The sequence below is a fragment of the Aphidius gifuensis genome, linkage group LG1, assembly GCF_014905175.1.
Source record: "Aphidius gifuensis isolate YNYX2018 linkage group LG1, ASM1490517v1, whole genome shotgun sequence".
In the NCBI taxonomy this organism is placed as follows: domain Eukaryota; kingdom Metazoa; phylum Arthropoda; class Insecta; order Hymenoptera; family Braconidae; genus Aphidius; species Aphidius gifuensis.
The window spans coordinates 26,580,846-26,600,030 of record NC_057788.1 but is presented as its reverse complement, the minus strand read 5'-3'; the positions used below and the strand labels follow the sequence as shown (position 1 = coordinate 26,600,030).

The window sequence follows — 19,185 nt, the reverse complement described above, 5'->3', positions numbered from 1 at the left end:
AGTGTTTATGATTTTTTTTTTTTTCTAAATAATATTATTTAGTAATAGTTAATTATGTTTGGAATATCCAAAATTGCTGATAAATAAATTTATTTCTAATGCTTTGATGCCAAGGCCAAAAACCAAAATATTTAGATAACTGGGTTTTCTTTTTTTAAATCATTTGATGTTTTTGGAATAAGCAACCCGTGACTAGCTTATTTTAGCTGCATAAAACGGAATAAGACGCATATATTTTTTAACAAAAAAAAAACAAAATAAAACAAAACGAGAAAACAGACTCTGCATATTTTCTCGTATAATAAATAATTATTTAGCATGATTCATTATTATGTAATATCTTTTGTTCACAACTCATCAATTGTTATATAAATTATTTATCTGGATCTACGTATGCTCATTTAGTCTTGCAATCAGCACAATATCTATCAAAGCATTTATCAATTTATTATTTTTTTTCTTTCACATAATTTTTCGTTAAAAATCTCGAGATTTCGAGATCAATATATATTATTTATTTAAATGCATATTATTTGTTTAATAACTTATTATTTTTCTTATAATTATAATTGTCTTAAAAAAAAAAAAATTTAATTTGTCAGTTTGTTGTAAAAAATCATAATTTTTTTTTTTACTTTGTCTTTAACAAATAATAATAATTTTTTTTTTTTGTTACTATAAATCGTTGTTATTTTCTATGATCTAGCTTCTTTTTTTATTTTTTTGTCTTTTTTATTTGTTTTTTATAGACTTAATAATTTAATCACAATTTAAATTAGATAATTATTATCTACGCGACAATATTGATGACATTAAAAACGGTGCTTTTTTTTTTTGATGATAATAAATTTAAATAACACTTAGATTAATCACATATTTGTTAGACATTCATACTTGAAGGTAGTGGTGATTGAACTTGCCATACAATCAAATGACTTTGTTCACCATGCTCTTCTTGATTAACTGATGCACTGGCTGATCGTTCAAGGCCCTCTTCCGTTTCGTCGCCGTCACCTGAAATGTATTTATCATTTTTTTTAATATTGACAACATGTATTAAATTAATTCATCAGTGTACAATCCGTCTGAAATAAGAAACGTGCAAAGATAAAATATTAAATAATTAAATAAACATCAACTACAAGATGATCCACTCTACCCCCAGAGAGTAAAGATAAAAATTATTATTATTATATTCACAAAATGCTATAAACATTTTTGTATTATTCATTAATTACAAAAGAAAAAATCACTTGCTGTTAATCAAAATTTTTTTTTTTTTTTTTTGTTAGTTCAATTTCCAAGAGTGCAGATGAAAATAGATAGTGATTTTTGAGTAATTTATTATGTACATTTAATTTATATTGATTAGTTATTATTATATGTGAAATTGAATTTTAGATAAGTCTTTATTATTTAGCAAGTTGATGCACTCTCTGGGGGCATACCTGACCATCTGCCAAACAATAAGATGAGTTGCCTCGTCACTCTCGTCTTCTGCTTCATCAGCTGAAATAATCTTTATTTTATCACTCAATCATCAAATAGTCATCATAAAATATTTAACAATTTCCATTAAACCAATATAACTAAGTATACCTATAATAAAAAATATATTTTTTAAAATTATTGTTAAACTTACCAACACGAAAATCAATATAGCCCTCGCCACCTGATAATACCAGCATTGCTGGTTGTGTACCGTCTGATGCAGCACTCTGACCACCATGACCTGTTAAATTTAATTACCCATAATTACCCACTTAATAAACTAGGAAGTCATGTTTATTTTTATTTGCTTTTTTTTTTTTTTTTGAGATTAAAATGAAATTTAAAACGAGTTGTTAATAATTTACCTGGGACAGCAACAAACATTTTGACTGCATCTCGATGTCCATGAAAACTAAGTTGAGCATGTGCCATACTACAATAAGGTATAAAACTACCTGGTGTTACTCCACGTTCAGATGCAAATACACGTACACCAACACCAGGTGCATCAGCTTTACCACTAACTGCTTGTACTCTTGAGCAAGCCAATGAACCACCAGCACCTTAATTTTTTATTGAGAAAATTGATAATGTAATTATTAAAATTAAAAAAAAAATAATAATACCAATAAACTTACTTTCTGATAATGGAACTGATATAATAACACCATTTCCTGTACCAATCCAAAGTCTATTTGATGAAATGAGCAACGCAGTTATTCTAACAAATGAAAAACCAAGTTTTCCAGTGCCTAACATTTTACTAACATATGGCTCAATATCAACATCCTGAAGATGTTGATAAGTATGAGCATGATAAAGTCTTAAAGTTGAATCAAGTCTGATGCTGACCCAAACACCTTCACCAAGCCAAGCTAACTGTCTAACTTGTGATTCACGTCTTGGATGTGCATCGACAGTACACTGAAAACAGATTCCTGCTCCTTACTCTCATGACTTTTAACACCGAATAATTTTTACTCAGTTAATTAATTTTTTATTATAAAAATTTTATTTCAATATTGTAAAATGAATTTAATGAAATAAAATTATTATGATATGGATGTTAGATTTACCTCGAGAGTCATGAGAATTGGATCTATAACATGAATTTTATTTCTATAACCACACCAAACTGTTTTTCCTGAGACAGCTGTCATACATCTAATGGAATGTTGTGGACTTCCTAGTGTTATTATATGATGCTGTGAAAGATCCCATTGTCCATCTGAACCTCTTCTAAATATTGCAACTGTTCCATCAGCTAAAGCGACTAAAACTCTTCCCTGAACATGTCTACAGATCGAGAAAGAGAGAAAAAAAAACCAAATTATTCTTGACAGTTTAATTGATAATAATTAAAAAAAGATTTAATACTTACACAATTGATAATGCCGCGTCTTTAAGTTTGACAGTGTGTAGACATACTGACCATTTGGCAACAGCTGAATGTACATAAACAGCACCATTCTGTGCACCAAGCCACATTGTTGGTTGAATTGATGACATTTTTTCAATAGATGTTTTATCATTATCATCAACTTTATCAGCATCATTTGTCTCGTCATTTTTTTCATTTATCAAATTTTCTGGTTCACATTTAACAAAATGTAATTTTCCTAAATTTGTTGATTCACTATCAATTGTTTCTAATGATTGTGGTTCAGTACTTAAATTTTGATCAATATCAGTTATTTTTTCTGATTCATCACTTGGTTTATCATCCAATGATAAATGATCATCTGATATTTCTTGACTACGTTCATCTGAATCACATGTTTTTAGACAATTTAATCCTTGATTCACTGTTGTATCTTCAACAATTATTAAACCATCATTGTTATGTTGATTTTTAATTGATTCAGTATCACCATTAACTAATCTCAATGAACAATCATCATTAGTTTGTGGATAATCATTTTCTTTGGCACCAGGTACACTTGCTATACATAACAAATGACTCTGACAAACATTGAAAACTTCTAAAATTTCAGCTGGATTATTAGCATCTATCACAGTTACTTTTGATACTTTTTGAGTTGATGTACATATCCAAACAAGTGAACTTAATTGTTGTTCAAGTTTTTCAGCTTCAATACGACGTTGTTCATTTTCTTGTAATTCTTTATCTAAATGTTCAACAGCATCTTCAACTTCACCTTTAACTGTTGTTATTTCTTGTGCTTCATCAGCATAAAAAACACTACCACCAATTGCTAATCCACCATCACGAGTTTTTCCACCGCTTAAATTAACACCAGCTCCACACCAAATCTAAAAAATATTATTAGAAAATTTAATTTAATGTTGTTTTATATATATAATATTAAATATTAATAGGTTTTTTTTACCTTCATTCCAGGTTCAGTTTCTTGAAGTGGACGACAATATACTGGTACAGGAACTGGCTGTCTTGCAGGTGCACTTGGTTTACCAGGTAAGCTCCATCCATATGCTTGTAAACGTCCATCTTCTTTTCTAACATGAGCACGAACTTGACGATATTGTTCTTTTCTTTCATTGGCAAGTCTTGCAACTCGTTTTTCCGAAGATCTAAAATACCTCACAATTTTTTATCGTTAATTATAAAATAATAATTTATCAATAAGACAATACCTAAAATTAAATTATAAATAATAACAAATTAAAATAATATAATATACAATAAATATATATCTATATTTTTTTTATTCGCTGGATCACAGTTGGATCATTTTGAAAAAAAAAAAACAAAGAAACTAATATACACAGTGATTAATCACACCAACTATTTTAAATTCTTGACTAGTTTTATAATAACTCTTGAGTAAAACAAATAAATAAATAAGAATAAATTAGAAAAAATGATAAATTGGTTGATCAATATTTAAAGATTCAACATACAATAATCTATATACATTTTTTTGATTGTCTAATAATAAAATAATAAAAATAGATGTGAATTAATTGAGAAAAAGTTGAGTGCATGTATTAGTTAATTATGAATTCTCACATAGTATCTCCCTGGTCGAAAAAGTCATGACGATTTTTCAATGTACGTCGACGCATTGCATCAAGTGGTGGTGCTGGTACAACTTGATTTGAAGGTGCACTGTATCTAATGTGTGGTAAATTATTAGGATTTCTTGAAATTGACCCCCGATCAGCTGGTCCAGTGAAAAGATTACTAAAACTATAAATTTTAAAAAACAATTAATAGTATTTGATTCTTTCATTTGAATACTTTTTTATATAAAATATACTTACAACTTCCAGACAGACTGTTTTCCCCCTGATAGACTTGCTGGATCAGTTTTACTTGCTCTAATCATTTCTGTCCATCTCACAGCCTCTTGTAATTCCATAAATCTTTCTTTGTATTGATTTCTTTCCATAAGTACTCTAGCCATTTCAACTCTTGTAAATCTTTTTCTTTGAGCCAGTGGTACGTCTTCTTCATCATCACTTTTTGTTGCTTTCGCAGCTGTCTCTGCTTCTTCTTTGGCTTTTTTAAGTTCATCTTCAAGAATAGTTATTCGTTGACGAAGTTTTTCTCTTGCGTGTTGTAATCCTCGAACATCTTCACGAAGTATTTCTTGTTCACTTAATTGAAAAAAAAAATAAAAAACTTGAATTAGTATTATCACGTTTTAATGGATAACAGAATTTTAATTTGTAATTTTAATCTCACCTTGTTAGCTCATCTACTTTGACAATTAAATCATCCTTGACAATATTCAATGCATTCCTTAAATTTAATTAAATTTATTAATACCAATGACAGTGTGTTTAGTTTAATATTTTATTATGAAAAAAAAAAAATTCTTACTTGGTTGCCAACAATTCATTATTTTCCATTATCAAGTTTTCAACTTCTTTGCCCATTCCTGTAAATAAAAATATAAAAATTAAATGCATTCAAGTTTTAATTAACTTATACTTAAAACGATCAAAATATATATTTTTTTTCTTTGGCAAATGTTAATAAACACATGAATAAAAGCTTACCGAAAAAGTTGTCATTGACTGATTATTCATCACATGCATGGAAAAAAACATTGTCGAAGTTGAAACAGCAGCAAAAGAAATAAAAAATCAATCAATAAGTTAGTAATTTCATTCCATTAAAAAAAAAAAAAAAGAATATTAATTAATTTTTTAAACACAACTTATCAATTAATTTATTATTATTGTATTAGTTATATTTTGGGTTTTAAAATTATTAAAAAAAAAGAACATACCCGATGAGGCATATTCTCCTGGATGTACCCAGCTGCCTAAAATTTAAATAATATTTTTTTTTGAATATACTAGTTCAATAGTCAATCAAGTATTATTATAAATAAAATTTACCAGTAATATCTGCTCCCTCATCCATTTCACCAAGTGCATCAGCATCTTGAAAACTCAATTCCTGATAGAGTGTATTACCACTACGCTGTTCTCGTTCAGTTTTACTACGTCCACCTGGTGTACTTGAAAATTTGGAAATAACTGGTGTTGTTGGTGTGACAATTGGTAGTGGTGGTACATCAGTCTCAGGACTATCATCCATAAATGCTTTTAAAAAAATTAAATCAAGTTATTAAGCTGATCTTTAATCCCATCTTTTTTTTACTCACGTTTTTTAATTGGCGTTTTATTTTCAGTATTATTACTTGGTTGACTTTTATTAGTAACTTCAATAATTGTATCATTATTATTATCAAACATTTCTGATTTTAAACTAGCTCCATTACTTGATGATTCTTCTTGAATATCTTCAGCAGTCATACTTGTTTCTAAACTTTGAAAACCATAACTAAGTGGTCCAGAACTTCTAGACATATGTGCTAATCCAAGTGATGGTAATCTTGCTGGACCACGTCCACCAGTTGTATTTTCTAGTCTTTCTGAACTACCAACCATCATTTTTGTTCTTTCCATATAATCAACATGTGTTTTAACTAATTCATTGTATCGTTCATGCAATCGTGAATATTCACGTTTTAATTCAGCCTCTTTTTCCTCAAGACGCACAACTAAAATAAATAATAATCAACAAAAAAACAGACATATTATTTTATGAGATAACAAATATAAAATAATATTTATTTTTAATTCAGTGCAAGGATAATATTTTTAAAGACACTTTGGGAGTAGGATTTCACGTTTCTTTTTCAAGGTCACCTCAAATGGTTATTGATGATAATAATAATAAAAATAATAACACCAACTCTTTGACATCATGAATATGTAAAAAATAATAAAACTAAACGAAAAAAAAAAAAGGTAAATAATAACTCGTCATGCAAACAAAAAAAAATTAAATCTTTTCAATGTAAAATAAAAAAAAAAATAAAAAAAGAAAACAAATAAAGCATATTTGCTACATAAAATAAAAATGAAAAAAATAAGAAACTCTACTGTAGGAATGTGTTCTTTGAGGGGATGATGTGATGGCATTATCATTTGTACCATGATCATGTGAATTTTTAGTCTTGAGTTCCAGCATGCGAAGAATTGATTCTAAACTATCAATTTTTGATAGTAATTCTTTTCTTTCATCCTCTGCCACATCTTCAAGTTCCAATAATTTCTAATTGAAAAAAAAAAAATTAATATAAATTAATAAATAAATAATAAAACTATATTTATAAAAATATAAATATATTTTTAAATATTTATATACCTGATCAGCTGTTTTTCTAAGTTGTTTTTCTCTTTCATACTGAGTGACAAGTTGTTCATTGTCTTCTCGTAATAATTCCAATTCAACTTCATGCTCTTGATTTTCAGTATATGCAATATCAAGACACTCTAATACATTGACTAGTAAAGGCATCAATTCTTTGACAACATCCTCATCATAACGAGCAATCATACGCTCAAATTCTTGATAAATACTGCCAGCTAATGATTGTACTTTTTCTGACATAACCACATGGCTGTCTTCATGTGTACCATAAACAGTTTCTTGATCCATTTTTATTTATTTTATAATATACTTAATATTAATTATGAATCACTGAAATTAAAAAAACAATAATAACAACATGTCATTCAAACATTTCAAATATTTATCATACAAATTAATTATTATCTGTCATTATTCAAGTCAACATCACATCTGTTTGTTTTTTTTTTTTCTTTTCTTTTTTACAACCCAAATGAATTAACAAAAGTAACATTGAATCAAATGAGAAAAAAATTAAGTATATCACAGTAATAATAATAAAAATTTATTACGCAAAATAAACGCGTAAAAAAAAAAGTCATAAATAGACAACAATAAAAAAATTTAGACAAAGAAAAATTTTATTTTCAATTTAAAATAACAACAAGTGCATAATTTATTTTATGATTAATCTAAATAATAAATCTTATGATATATAAAACCATTAATTAAAAACGATAAATTAAATTTAATATAATTTTTTTAATTATCTTTAAATTAATTCGACAAGGTAATTTTCGTTGACTACCTATCAAACCTGTGTTGTTTTTTTTTTGTCTATTTACAATGTTTTAAATACCTTTATGAAGTTTATATTTATCTTGACTGACGTTTGGCAACCTACTGGTCTTGAAGTGTATATTTTTTTATTTTTCTAATGAATACTGTCTATGTATATTGTATACTCTTCCATGAAGCAACTTGCTCAGTCACACGAAACGAATTTTTTTAACAGAGCATATTAGAGATGACATATCTAATCCACGATAAGTCAATAAAATTCGTTATAAATTATTAAACAAGCTCACTTAATACAATTATTTTATTATATATATTTTTATTATAAACAAATTTCAATAATAATAATAAAAACAAACATAAGAAAAAAAATTTTTTACTTATGTGTCAACTATCGCCATATTTTTATCACAACACTCCATGTCCAAGTTGTATATAAAAACACAAATGGGCGTTTCAAGGAGAAGATGTTGATATCAAATTCACAACGACCACTGTGTATATTTATTCCAATGTGTTTAATATTTCTGGTGACGTTACGTTATATTTTTTTGATAGGAAAAAAAAAATAAAATATGGATTCTGATTGTGTATATAATATTTAACTGTCTATGTATTTGTGTTGTATTTTTTAATGCACTGTTGGATTTTCTTGTACATTTTTATTTAAGAGACGTAGTACACACATCTACTATTTTAATTTAGTTTTATATTTACAATTTTTTCCACTGAGAATTGTTAATGTTATTAAAAACTGACACATTAATATGTTTAATTGTTTATATGTGACACTGACACTGACCAATTATTTTTCTCTGCAATGACAAGTAAAAAATATAATAATAATAATAAATAATAATAATTATTATTATTATTAAATTAATTTTTGAGCTAGTTATCTTTTTTACCGGCAAAGTTATGGTTGAAATTCTAATCGCTTGGTGGCGCGGCAATCGTTTTTTTTATTTTGCTAACTTTCTAGAAAAAAAAAAATTCAGTGACAACTGACAAAATAAAAATAATAACATGATGCTTTGCGAGTAATAATTTTACAATAATATTAAGTATATTCAGGTTGTTTAATTGTTTATTTGTAATTAATCGGTTCGTTAAATTGCTGTCGACTCAGTAAATGATAAGTTGTAGTTGAATGTTGTTATTTTCATACAAAAATCTCATTGTCGATGATGGTCAAGCGACATAACCTAAAATGGGCGAAAAGGTAAATAAATAGTACATATTAGTTTGTTTTTGTTATGAAAATAATGGAGTAATAAAATAAAAAATAAATAGCATTGAATTAAAATATAAAAAATAATTACACGATTGAGATTAGCGTATGTTGTCTTTGTCGAATAAGTTTGACATATTTTACAATTAATAAATATTGACAACAGAGAATTAATTTACAAAAAAAAAAAATTGATTCATTGAGATTCTGTTGTCATTGATATGCCTTGCCAAGTGTGAATAGTTATTAAATATTGCTCATTTTTGATTGCTAATAATTTTTTCTGTTAATAAAAATTAATATTTGGATTATGATATTAATTATTCTTTAATGTTTATAGGTACAAACAAGTGTGGCCATATTTGGGAAACATGACTATACGAGTGACCAAGGTTTTGGCACTTATAAACAAAGAATGGTGGTGAAATTAATTTTCTTATCTATCAAAATGATGGATATGTTAAAGCTGATTAGGGCTGAACACTCAGTATAATTGTGCTGATGATTCATCAAACGAGTACTGTCAAAACCAAGATGAATATGTCATTGGAATAACAGCTAAAAAAGTAAGTTTGTATGGTTGTTCTAGATAATTTAAAGTTATCAAAATTACAATATGATATATAACATTGGTTGGTTATTCATTTGATATTTTAATTCTTTTGGCTTTTATTTTTTTACAGTGTCTTGTTGCATCAATTAAGACATCAGATATAACTGGTGATGCACTGACAGAAGTGAAACTGGAACAGGATTATTTCAAAAATAAATTGGTTGCTTTATCAATATCATCAGGTAAAACCAAGTGATAAAAAGGACAACGTTGCTGATGGTGATAAAAGGTATGTTGGTTTTGAATTTTCTTTGTCAATTTTTATTGAATATATTATGAAATATGTAAAATTAGTAAAAAAAAAAAAAACGATATGGTCCTCATAAAATTCCATCGATAATCTCGCTACTTGCAGCTTTGAGCGCAGTGTTTTAATTTTTTATCAAACATATCTCTTAATTAATTTATTTATTATGATTTTTATTATAAATTTTTTTATGACATGTCAAAAAGGCTAATTATTTTCAAGTGAATTAAAAGTTAAATACCGTTATGATTAATTAAAACAATATAATAATACCAAATAAATTATATATTATTTTTATATTTTTTTTTGGTATTTCGATTTTTCAAATATTTTTTTTTACACAATTCCATTGAACTACTATCAAATCAAATTTAACTATAATTACAAGAAGCTTATTTTGTTTGATTTTTTATATATTCTGTCGTTTGTATATAAAGTTAGAATTTAAAAAATACAAAGCCAATATTGATATTTATTCCCTCGGGGGGTTATGTACAGTTATCAAATCACCAATGACTTCAGCATGCTGGCCTCTGGCATGTTGCAGTATCCTCCTCCTCATATTGGCTCAAATATTTATCGTGAGTACTCATAGATCAACAATTTCTTCAACTTGAATCGCTAAATTTCAGTCGCAATATAAATTGAAAATAATAAAAAACAGATCAGATCTATATATATATAATGGGAAAATAAAAAGTTAATTTTATTGAATAGCAGATGATCGTATGATACGTACAAAATATCTATGTTACGTAGGTATATATTTTAAGTGAGGACGAAAGTTAATCCCACGGAATGAATGTGTGCAAGTGCCTTGGTAACTCACTAACAGATTCCCTGACTTTTTAAGACAATTAGTTACGAAATTGCAAAAAAAAAAATAATACAAGAGTATAAACTAATAGGAAAAATTACTTGTTGATAATAATAAAACAAAAAACAACAGACAAAAAATAATTATAATTGTTTCTGACAATTGTAACTTCCGCGTGAAATATTTTTGAAATTTTCTCATATATTATTGTAATAGTTATTGAATTGAAGAAAACAAAAAAAAATTAAAAATTACGAAAGAGATGAAAACTCGCATCAGCGTCAAAGTACACAATGCAAATATATTGCACATGAATTAATTTTTCCTCAGTGTTGTTGTCCCGTTGTTGCATTTTAAATCTCATTGTACAAACAAGCTGTTTGACGTGCTAAAAAATATTAGCTTATAAGCTGAATGAGAAAAAAAATATATATATTTTTTATGCTATTGCGACATCATTATACTCAATTGACAATGTAGAATCAATCATTTTTTTTTTTTTTTGTTTTATTTTTCAACGTTGAAAATAGAGGTAGACATATATAGAGTTATAGTGCAATTTTATCAAAAGTATAATAGGTGAAACTTATTTCTAACGGCACATAAACAGTACAGAAAGTAAAATTTCTCTGTACCCTAAACATTTATGATTAAAAGAAAAATATTTTTTTTACTCTAAATAATAAACTATCGGTTTTTATTAAATTACTATAATTTAGATAAAATTCAGTTCAATAAAAGTCATGTTTTTCAATTGTTTCGAATATTTATTTACTTTCTATTGTACTTAAACACAATATGTTGTTTTAAAAAATAAAAAATAAAATCATAATTTGAACAGTCATTCGTTGCTAAATATCATAGAATTAATTATTTTTTTTTTATTACTTTTAAAGTATTGAAAAAAAAAAAAAACATTTGAATAATCATATTTGTATTTCTTTTTATACAAATTATTCAAAACAAAAAAAGTAAAAATAATTTTTTTATATTATCGTTTTAAATAATATAATAAATATTTTATAAAATGTTCTTTTGGAATTATGGGCTATCTATGAATTTAATTTAATTAGATTCACACCCAAGTCATCTTATTTTTATCAAGATAATAAATAATAATTCGATTAACATTTTTATCATATTGATTACATAATACAGAATATATTATTGACAAATAAATATGTAGGTTTATTATGATTGTTTTTTTTTTTTTCTTGATATTGATATGCAACGTGGAATTGAATCGATGAAAATTGAAAATTCAACATTATAAAATAAATAAGCACATATATGATTGTATATAAAATTTGCATAATAATCTCACGGCTAGATAAAATGCAAATCATTTATCTACATAGTTACATATAATTTTAATTGTGAAGACCAGAAGTTCTTATACAAATCACCTTGATTTCAATGATACGCAAGTCATATACAGAAATCATCATGAAAAATCCGTTAAAAATTCTATCTCAAATCGAAAAAAAAAAAATAAATATTATCGTGGGAAATCTATATTATATTTAAATTCATATAGAGTTATTTACTCTTCGTTATGTTTTGCATGAATTCATAGTTAAAAATATATATAAATATTTTTTTTTCTATATACAATATATGTATATGTATGCAACATCCATCAACGTTGTTGGTGAGGTGTCCTCAGGCTGGAATGAAAAGTAGGAAGCCCGTTAAGAACCATCAATATAGTTATAGACGAGAATGATGTCGCGCATTGCTGTTATTTTATACTCACGATAAATATTTTTGACTGATAATTTTTTTTTACGTAGAGGGTTGAGGGTTTTTTATTTATTTATTTATAAAGAATTAACAAAAAATTATTAGACATTTATTTTAGGCGTCGAAATAACGATCAAACTAGAATTTAAAAAATTTTTTTAAATATAAATATCAACTCTTTTTCTTCTCAACACAAGAGTCGTTTTTCTTCCTCGCAAAAATACTTGGCTTACACACTTACTGATAAATATATATATGCATATTACGATAACGCTGCATCACGCATTTGATAGGCTTGTCAACTAGTGTTACGGTTAATCTTCAAGAATAATATAACAGTTATATTCATCAGTAAGGGCATATTATTACCGTTATCAACATTAATTTTTTAGTATACAAAAAAAAAAAAAATAAAATAAAAATTCAAAATCATGAACTATGAACTTCGAAAAATGAATATAAAAAATGTATATATACATGCATACATATCACCGAATTGAAAGTAATTTATAGCATATGATATTTCATAATAAAAAAAAAATTAGTAAAACGCTTGAGGATAAAAAAATATTGAACCTTCAAAAGAAAGAGAATCTTTCTTTTTTTATTAATAAGAATTTAATATGTCAGTGTCGAGATGATTACTGACTGAGTGATGGAAAATATTGCCGTTTAAAAAAAACTGTTGCAATCAATCTATAATTATGAAAAAATATTTGATAATAATTAGTACATATTATCGAGATTCTAGTATATGTGATGATATTAATAATTTTCAAATATAATTATGTCATATTTGATTATTTTTTTATGAGAATCATAAACCTTGTACCACATTACAAATTTTTTTTCGAAAGATGACGGGATCAATAAAAATGACAAAAAAAAAACACACATATTTCTCAACATTGTCCACCCGCTAAATGTCACCAACCAAATATGTTTCTGACATTTAAAAACAACAGTTTAATAGTGGAAACACAATGTCATGATTACCTGAGATATTTGTATAAAAGAGCCAAGATAACTGACAACTTCATCAGTAGTAATTCAACTCATCTACCGAACTCATCATCAACAATGAATACTTTTTTAATCGTGAGTCTTGCCATGATGGCAATAACAAGTGCTGCTGTATTACCATCACAACCAATTGCAATTCTTCGTCAAGTTCAAGACGTTACTTTTGATGGAGGATTTGTAAATCAATTTGAAACTGAAAATGGTATATCTGTCAATGAAAAAGGAATTGTTAAAAATGCTGGATCTGCTAATCCAATATCTGAAGTTACTGGTACATCTTCATGGACTGCTCCAGATGGTACACCAATTGAAATTAAATATATTGCCAATGAAAATGGTGCCCAATTCAGTGGAGCTAGTGTACCAAAAATTCCACCAGCAATTCAAAGAGCACTTGAATGGATTCAAGCACATCCATATGTTGAACCAGCACAGAAGAAATTTTAATAATATACCTTTTTTAAATATCAACATTTAAGATATATAATATGTTTTTTTTCAACTAATTGAAATTTATTTCATGTTGTGCCATATTTACATACATATAAATAAAGATTTGTTTGCAATAAATATTTTTGTATTAGTGAATTTTTATCATTTAATTTTTTAGCAAATTACATCTAATTTAAATAATTTTTTTTTAAATTCTGATTTGTGTATATCCACCGTCGTTGAGACTGATAAAACAAAATCATCATGAAATCCGAGACTCGTGTATGTTATACATACCTGAAATAGAAACGAATGAAAAAAAAAAAAAGAGAATTTTCAATGAAGCAAAGATCTTAGTGTGTCATACGATAAATAAGAAATGCAAACTATAAATGGTGGTAAGCTAGTTACCCATCTGTTTATAAAATAGCAAATGCTAATCTCCATTCTAGCGGTACAATGGCTAGCGTTAATTACGGTGATTGATTTAGGTATTTCTTGTTGTGGATTTAAGAGGCCTCACCCGTTACAAAAAGAAAGACACTCTTTGGACAGGACAGTAAAAGGTCTCTCTTATGTATATATTTTTTTTTTTTCTTGTGGCATCATGCGGTTTAGTTTGTACATATAAATACGTAACATATATACAAGTCACTAGATCTCTGACGTTTTTGGACTAACTGTTTTAGATTTCTCATTTTTAATCGTATATACTGCATATACGCAGAAATTAAATTCTGCATTGCCAGGAAATAATATGGGTGACATTTGTAGGTGACTCATACTCAATGTTGATCTCCCCAAAATTGATCTGATTTCTATATTATATATTCTACACGTCAAATTTAATTTTTTTACTTTTATTTTCATTCCAATATACTTTCACTTTTTTTTCTTTTTTTTTTTTTTTTCTTAACTTGCTATTTGTAAATGTCTTATTTATTTTATTTTTTTTTGTTATTTCATTTTTAATTTGCCTCTGTAATAAAAACAGAAACAAACATTTTTTTTTAGATCTAATTATAAACCTGTCACGTGTTAATACTTGAATATTTTTTAAATTCTTTTCAAGTATTTTTTTAAACTCTATTATTCATGAAATATAATATGATTTTAATTTGAATCATTGTCTATTAATGAAGTTTCATATTTCATTGGAAAGAAAAAAAATATAAATTCCATCAATTTTTGTAATGAAAATATACTTTCAATATATCAGTTTCGTAGATTCATAAACTTCATGCATAATATGTGTAATATAACATATTCTTTCGATCACGTCTTCAAAGGGAAGAAGGCGCGTCAAGCACGCGGAAACATTCGCCGCTCTATTATAAAGGTGTCAACGGCCATGCGATTAACGATCCGACAACGTGACAATGCAATTTGCTGCTTGGCAAGGGGCCACCAAGACCGTATATGCTAAAAAAAAAAATAATTTCTTTTTTTTTTTTTCATTCGATATACATAACTTTTTAATTTTTTAATTTTTTTTTTATATTTATCTATATATGAGCTAATAGAATGCTTTCTCATGCATAATTGAACATCAATGACTATTTAAAAAAAATATATATATAATAATGATAAAACAAATAATATAAATTTTTTTATTCAAATAAAAATAATTCAAGTAATTACATGGTAATGACGTCAGTGGGCAAATTTATCGTTAAATGATTATTGAACGAACATCCTTGCAAAATGCTTTTTTCATTGGCGCCTATGATTAAGTCATATTGAATATACATATATTTTTTTTCTGTCTTCAATAAATTCTGTAATATACCACCTCGAGCCAAATTAATTAAACGTTTCGGTGTTTATATATACATAAAAAAAGAAAATGAAAAAAAAAATAATTTTAAAATTTACATTGAACGAAAAGAATAACTCTTGATAATTTAATTACAAAAGTCTTATATATATTTGTTGACCCCCTTCGGCCTCTTTTTACCTTCCAAGCAAACACTTGAAGAATACTTCTGGAATTTATTAACAACGCAAATGAGAAAATATCGATCGATAGATTGTAATCACGAACAAAATGAAAATGATCATGTAACACGCAAAGATAATAATGAATGAGATGATCAAAGCAAAATTACATAAAAATAAAATTCGATTGAAAAATATATTTTGTACATGTTGGTGTTTGCAACAAAGTATACATGTTATTCTTTTTTTTTTTTTTAAATGTTATGTGAATTAAAAGATAAAAGATGGAACCATAATATAAAAAGTTGAATCTTTTAAATATTAAACTGGTGTGAATGGTCAGCTTCATCGATTGCGCAAGATATCATTTATGTTTGTGTATGTATGAGAGACTGTTTATGTCATTGTATATTTTCGAACATGGCCTGGAGAAATTTTCGACTTGAATATTTATGAAAGAGGTCGGTGTATGAGCAGTAATAAAATAGCCACATTCTGACAGGGCTTGCAAACTTGGCGGCTTTTCCAATTGCACGATTATATGTTTAACATCTGAAAAATAAAAAATAATAAATAAAAATAAGGGACCTTGAAACGCCATCGTATATATACTTTCGGGCGAAAGTGCAAAACCTATATTTGGTGCTGCATAATTTAAAACTTTGCATCTACCAATAAAAAAATATATATATTTTTTTTGTAATATGATTTTTTAATTCTGAAAATGTTTGCGTAGCCTTGCAAGGTAATTCACTGTGTCATCTCTAAAAAAAAAAAAATTAAATTTGCCGTTAATTTTTTAACAAGCTCATCATCAGATTCTTTCATTACATACATCTTCTCAATAAAATTATTTTCCCTTATTGGACATAAATGCATATCTGATGTTGAAGTAAGGACAACAAAAAAAACAACAAAAAAAAAAAAATTAGATGCAACATGCATGCTTCAGGGTAAATATATCAACGTCGTCATAAAATATACTGAGAGCTGACATGATTTTTTTGTCAAGCATACTTTCATGAAGCTTATTATCAAACGTACTATCATAAACTTTTTTTTTTTTTTTTGCTTAACATAAAATATAAAATAATAAATATATGGATATAAAAAGTATATAAAAATATATGTTGGGCTTTTTAAAAATTATCAACGAAGAAAATACTACTAGATGGATGTATGTAGGAATAAAAAAAACTTGAATATATTCAGAATTTAAATTGAGTAATAAGGTGTTGTGATAATGCTACCAGTTACTACGGTCATCGCGTGTATGATTATTTTTCTTCTTATATATACTATTAATTTTTTTTTTATTATATTTCAAGTTATTCCAATATTTAAAACGCATATACATGCAAGCGGATCTTTGATATCTTTGATTTCTTCTCTAACTGTTTTACCAATGCATTTTCCCTGTTTTAAAATCAACACTTTGTATATTATATTTTTTTAAATATACAATTAAAAAATTTATTCTCCATTAAAATACGTAAATTTAAGGATCATTTGACTTTGTATGTATATGTACAGTCAAGTTTTCTACATCATCTTATATTTTTTAAAATTTTTTTCTATAAAAATCTATGTATCAAACTGGTTTTATACCAGATACACTGTTGGACCTGGATCCAGTTTTTAGTAACTCACTACGACTCGATTTTTATATATACCTTTTACTTTTTTTGAAAAATATACGTACAATTTTTTTTTTTTTCATTAAAGTCTCATACAAACTGGTATAAATGTAGATGATCTTTTTGATAAAAAAAAAAAAAACTTTTAAATATCAAGATAAAACTCAAGTAATTTGCCAAAGTGTTTTTAACCGTTGAGTCATCAATTTTTCGTCTGGCTATTTCGAGGTTTACTATTATTTTTTTTTTTTCGTTCACATAAGTTTTTTTTTGTGCTAAAATAATATTTAATTTTGTAAAAGTATATATGCAAATGAATGTCCTTGAGAATTTTATTTCTTTGCTAATTTTTTATTATTCAAATGCTATTTATTGTCCATCCTGCCAATTTTACGAGTATATGTTTTACAAAAACAATTATATAGACAGTGATTATATACATCTGTCCACCAACTGATAATCACCATCACATAATACTATATGTTGTTCATCATATCTATAAATATGTACAGCAATTACTTTTTACAATGACACTCTGATTGTCGCATATATATATGAACACTATTATTACGATATTCTTGTGTTTTAATTTAATTATTAGATATGCCAAGAAGAAATTCAAACATAAAATACATATGCGGAATGTGAAAGTATCATTTTGTTTGTTTTTTTTTTTTAATTTTTCTTTTATTATTTAACCTTTTTTTTTTTTAATTTATTGCAAGGACTCATGGGTCCTGCACGGCTGCACGCCTACGATATTGTTTTATTTATTTATTTGTTTTTTATTTTTTACACTATTTTTATTTTTCATAAAACAACTATCATAGATTAAACACTTGACTTTTCTTTGTCTCCAACTTTTATTAACATTTGTTTTTTTTTTTTTCATTTACAAACTACATTTCTTATGCAATTTTTAGAAACTTTTTTTTTTCAATTTTTTTATTACAAAAAAAAAAATTTATTCTTTTTTTTTCAAACAATATAACATTTATATATATATTTATTTTCACTTTCACAATTACTAATAATAAATTTTTTATAATTTTTAAAAAACAATAATTAACTCATTATAAACGCACATAAAAATTTAACAAATTATTTATAATGAATTATTGAGAAATTTATTATAACAATATTGATTTTAAAAAATTTAAATGATTGATCATTACTCATGATTATTTGATTTCTTAAAGACATTATTTAAAAATAAAAAAAAATCAGTAGTTTGTGTGTTTATTTCAATCAGTTCAAATTGGCTGATATACACGCAAAGAGGTAACTGCAATGGCTGATAACGGATTCATTTATACGAAGTAGTACGCCATATGTCGTCGCCAATATTCTTATACATATGTATATAATAAGCATATGGTATATACACATCATCATCATGATCAAAAAATTTTTGTATCATTTATATTATACTTAACTACATTTGAAATTTTTTTTTTTTTTTTAATCCAATTATTTTATACAAATTTATATATTATCAAAATTATTATACTTGACTCATTTATTGATAATTTTAATCCGCTTAAATTTTACATCATATGATAAATTTGCACTCAAGTAAA

The 19,185-nt window shown here is 26.0% G+C and overlaps 2 protein-coding genes across 7 annotated transcripts; one reads left to right on the top strand and one right to left on the bottom strand.

Annotated features, from left to right (window-relative positions):
* Window positions 1-109: 109 nt before the first annotated feature.
* LOC122858124 (JNK-interacting protein 3) lies at window positions 110-8,745 on the bottom strand. 6 transcript variants are annotated; one of them, XM_044160857.1, is made up of 19 exons: window positions 7,986-8,564; window positions 7,142-7,477; window positions 6,877-7,048; window positions 6,093-6,491; window positions 5,824-6,030; window positions 5,712-5,747; window positions 5,479-5,496; window positions 5,300-5,357; window positions 5,162-5,218; window positions 4,738-5,073; window positions 4,484-4,663; window positions 3,843-4,044; window positions 2,873-3,765; window positions 2,568-2,787; window positions 2,130-2,415; window positions 1,857-2,054; window positions 1,643-1,732; window positions 1,449-1,509; window positions 607-1,014 (listed from the first exon to the last, which is right to left on the bottom strand). In XM_044160857.1, exons 2-19 carry the CDS (start codon window positions 7,433-7,435, stop codon window positions 1,011-1,013), a joined length of 3,711 nt encoding a protein of 1,236 aa, XP_044016792.1. In that variant the 5' UTR covers window positions 7,436-7,477; window positions 7,986-8,564; the 3' UTR covers window positions 607-1,010. The 6 variants fall into 6 exon arrangements, with proteins under 6 accessions (XP_044016784.1, XP_044016766.1, XP_044016800.1 ...); XM_044160849.1 differs by lacking the exon at window positions 1,449-1,509 and having other exon boundaries at window positions 110-1,014; window positions 6,928-7,048; window positions 7,986-8,722; XM_044160831.1 differs by lacking the exon at window positions 1,449-1,509 and having other exon boundaries at window positions 110-1,014; window positions 7,986-8,721.
* Window positions 8,746-13,588: 4,843 nt separating this feature from the next.
* LOC122858119 (larval cuticle protein LCP-17-like) lies at window positions 13,589-14,120 on the top strand. The gene has a single exon (XM_044160817.1). The coding sequence runs from the start codon at window positions 13,656-13,658 to the stop codon at window positions 14,043-14,045; it is 390 nt and encodes a 129-aa protein (XP_044016752.1). The 5' UTR covers window positions 13,589-13,655; the 3' UTR covers window positions 14,046-14,120.
* The last annotated feature ends 5,065 nt before the right edge of the window (window positions 14,121-19,185 follow it).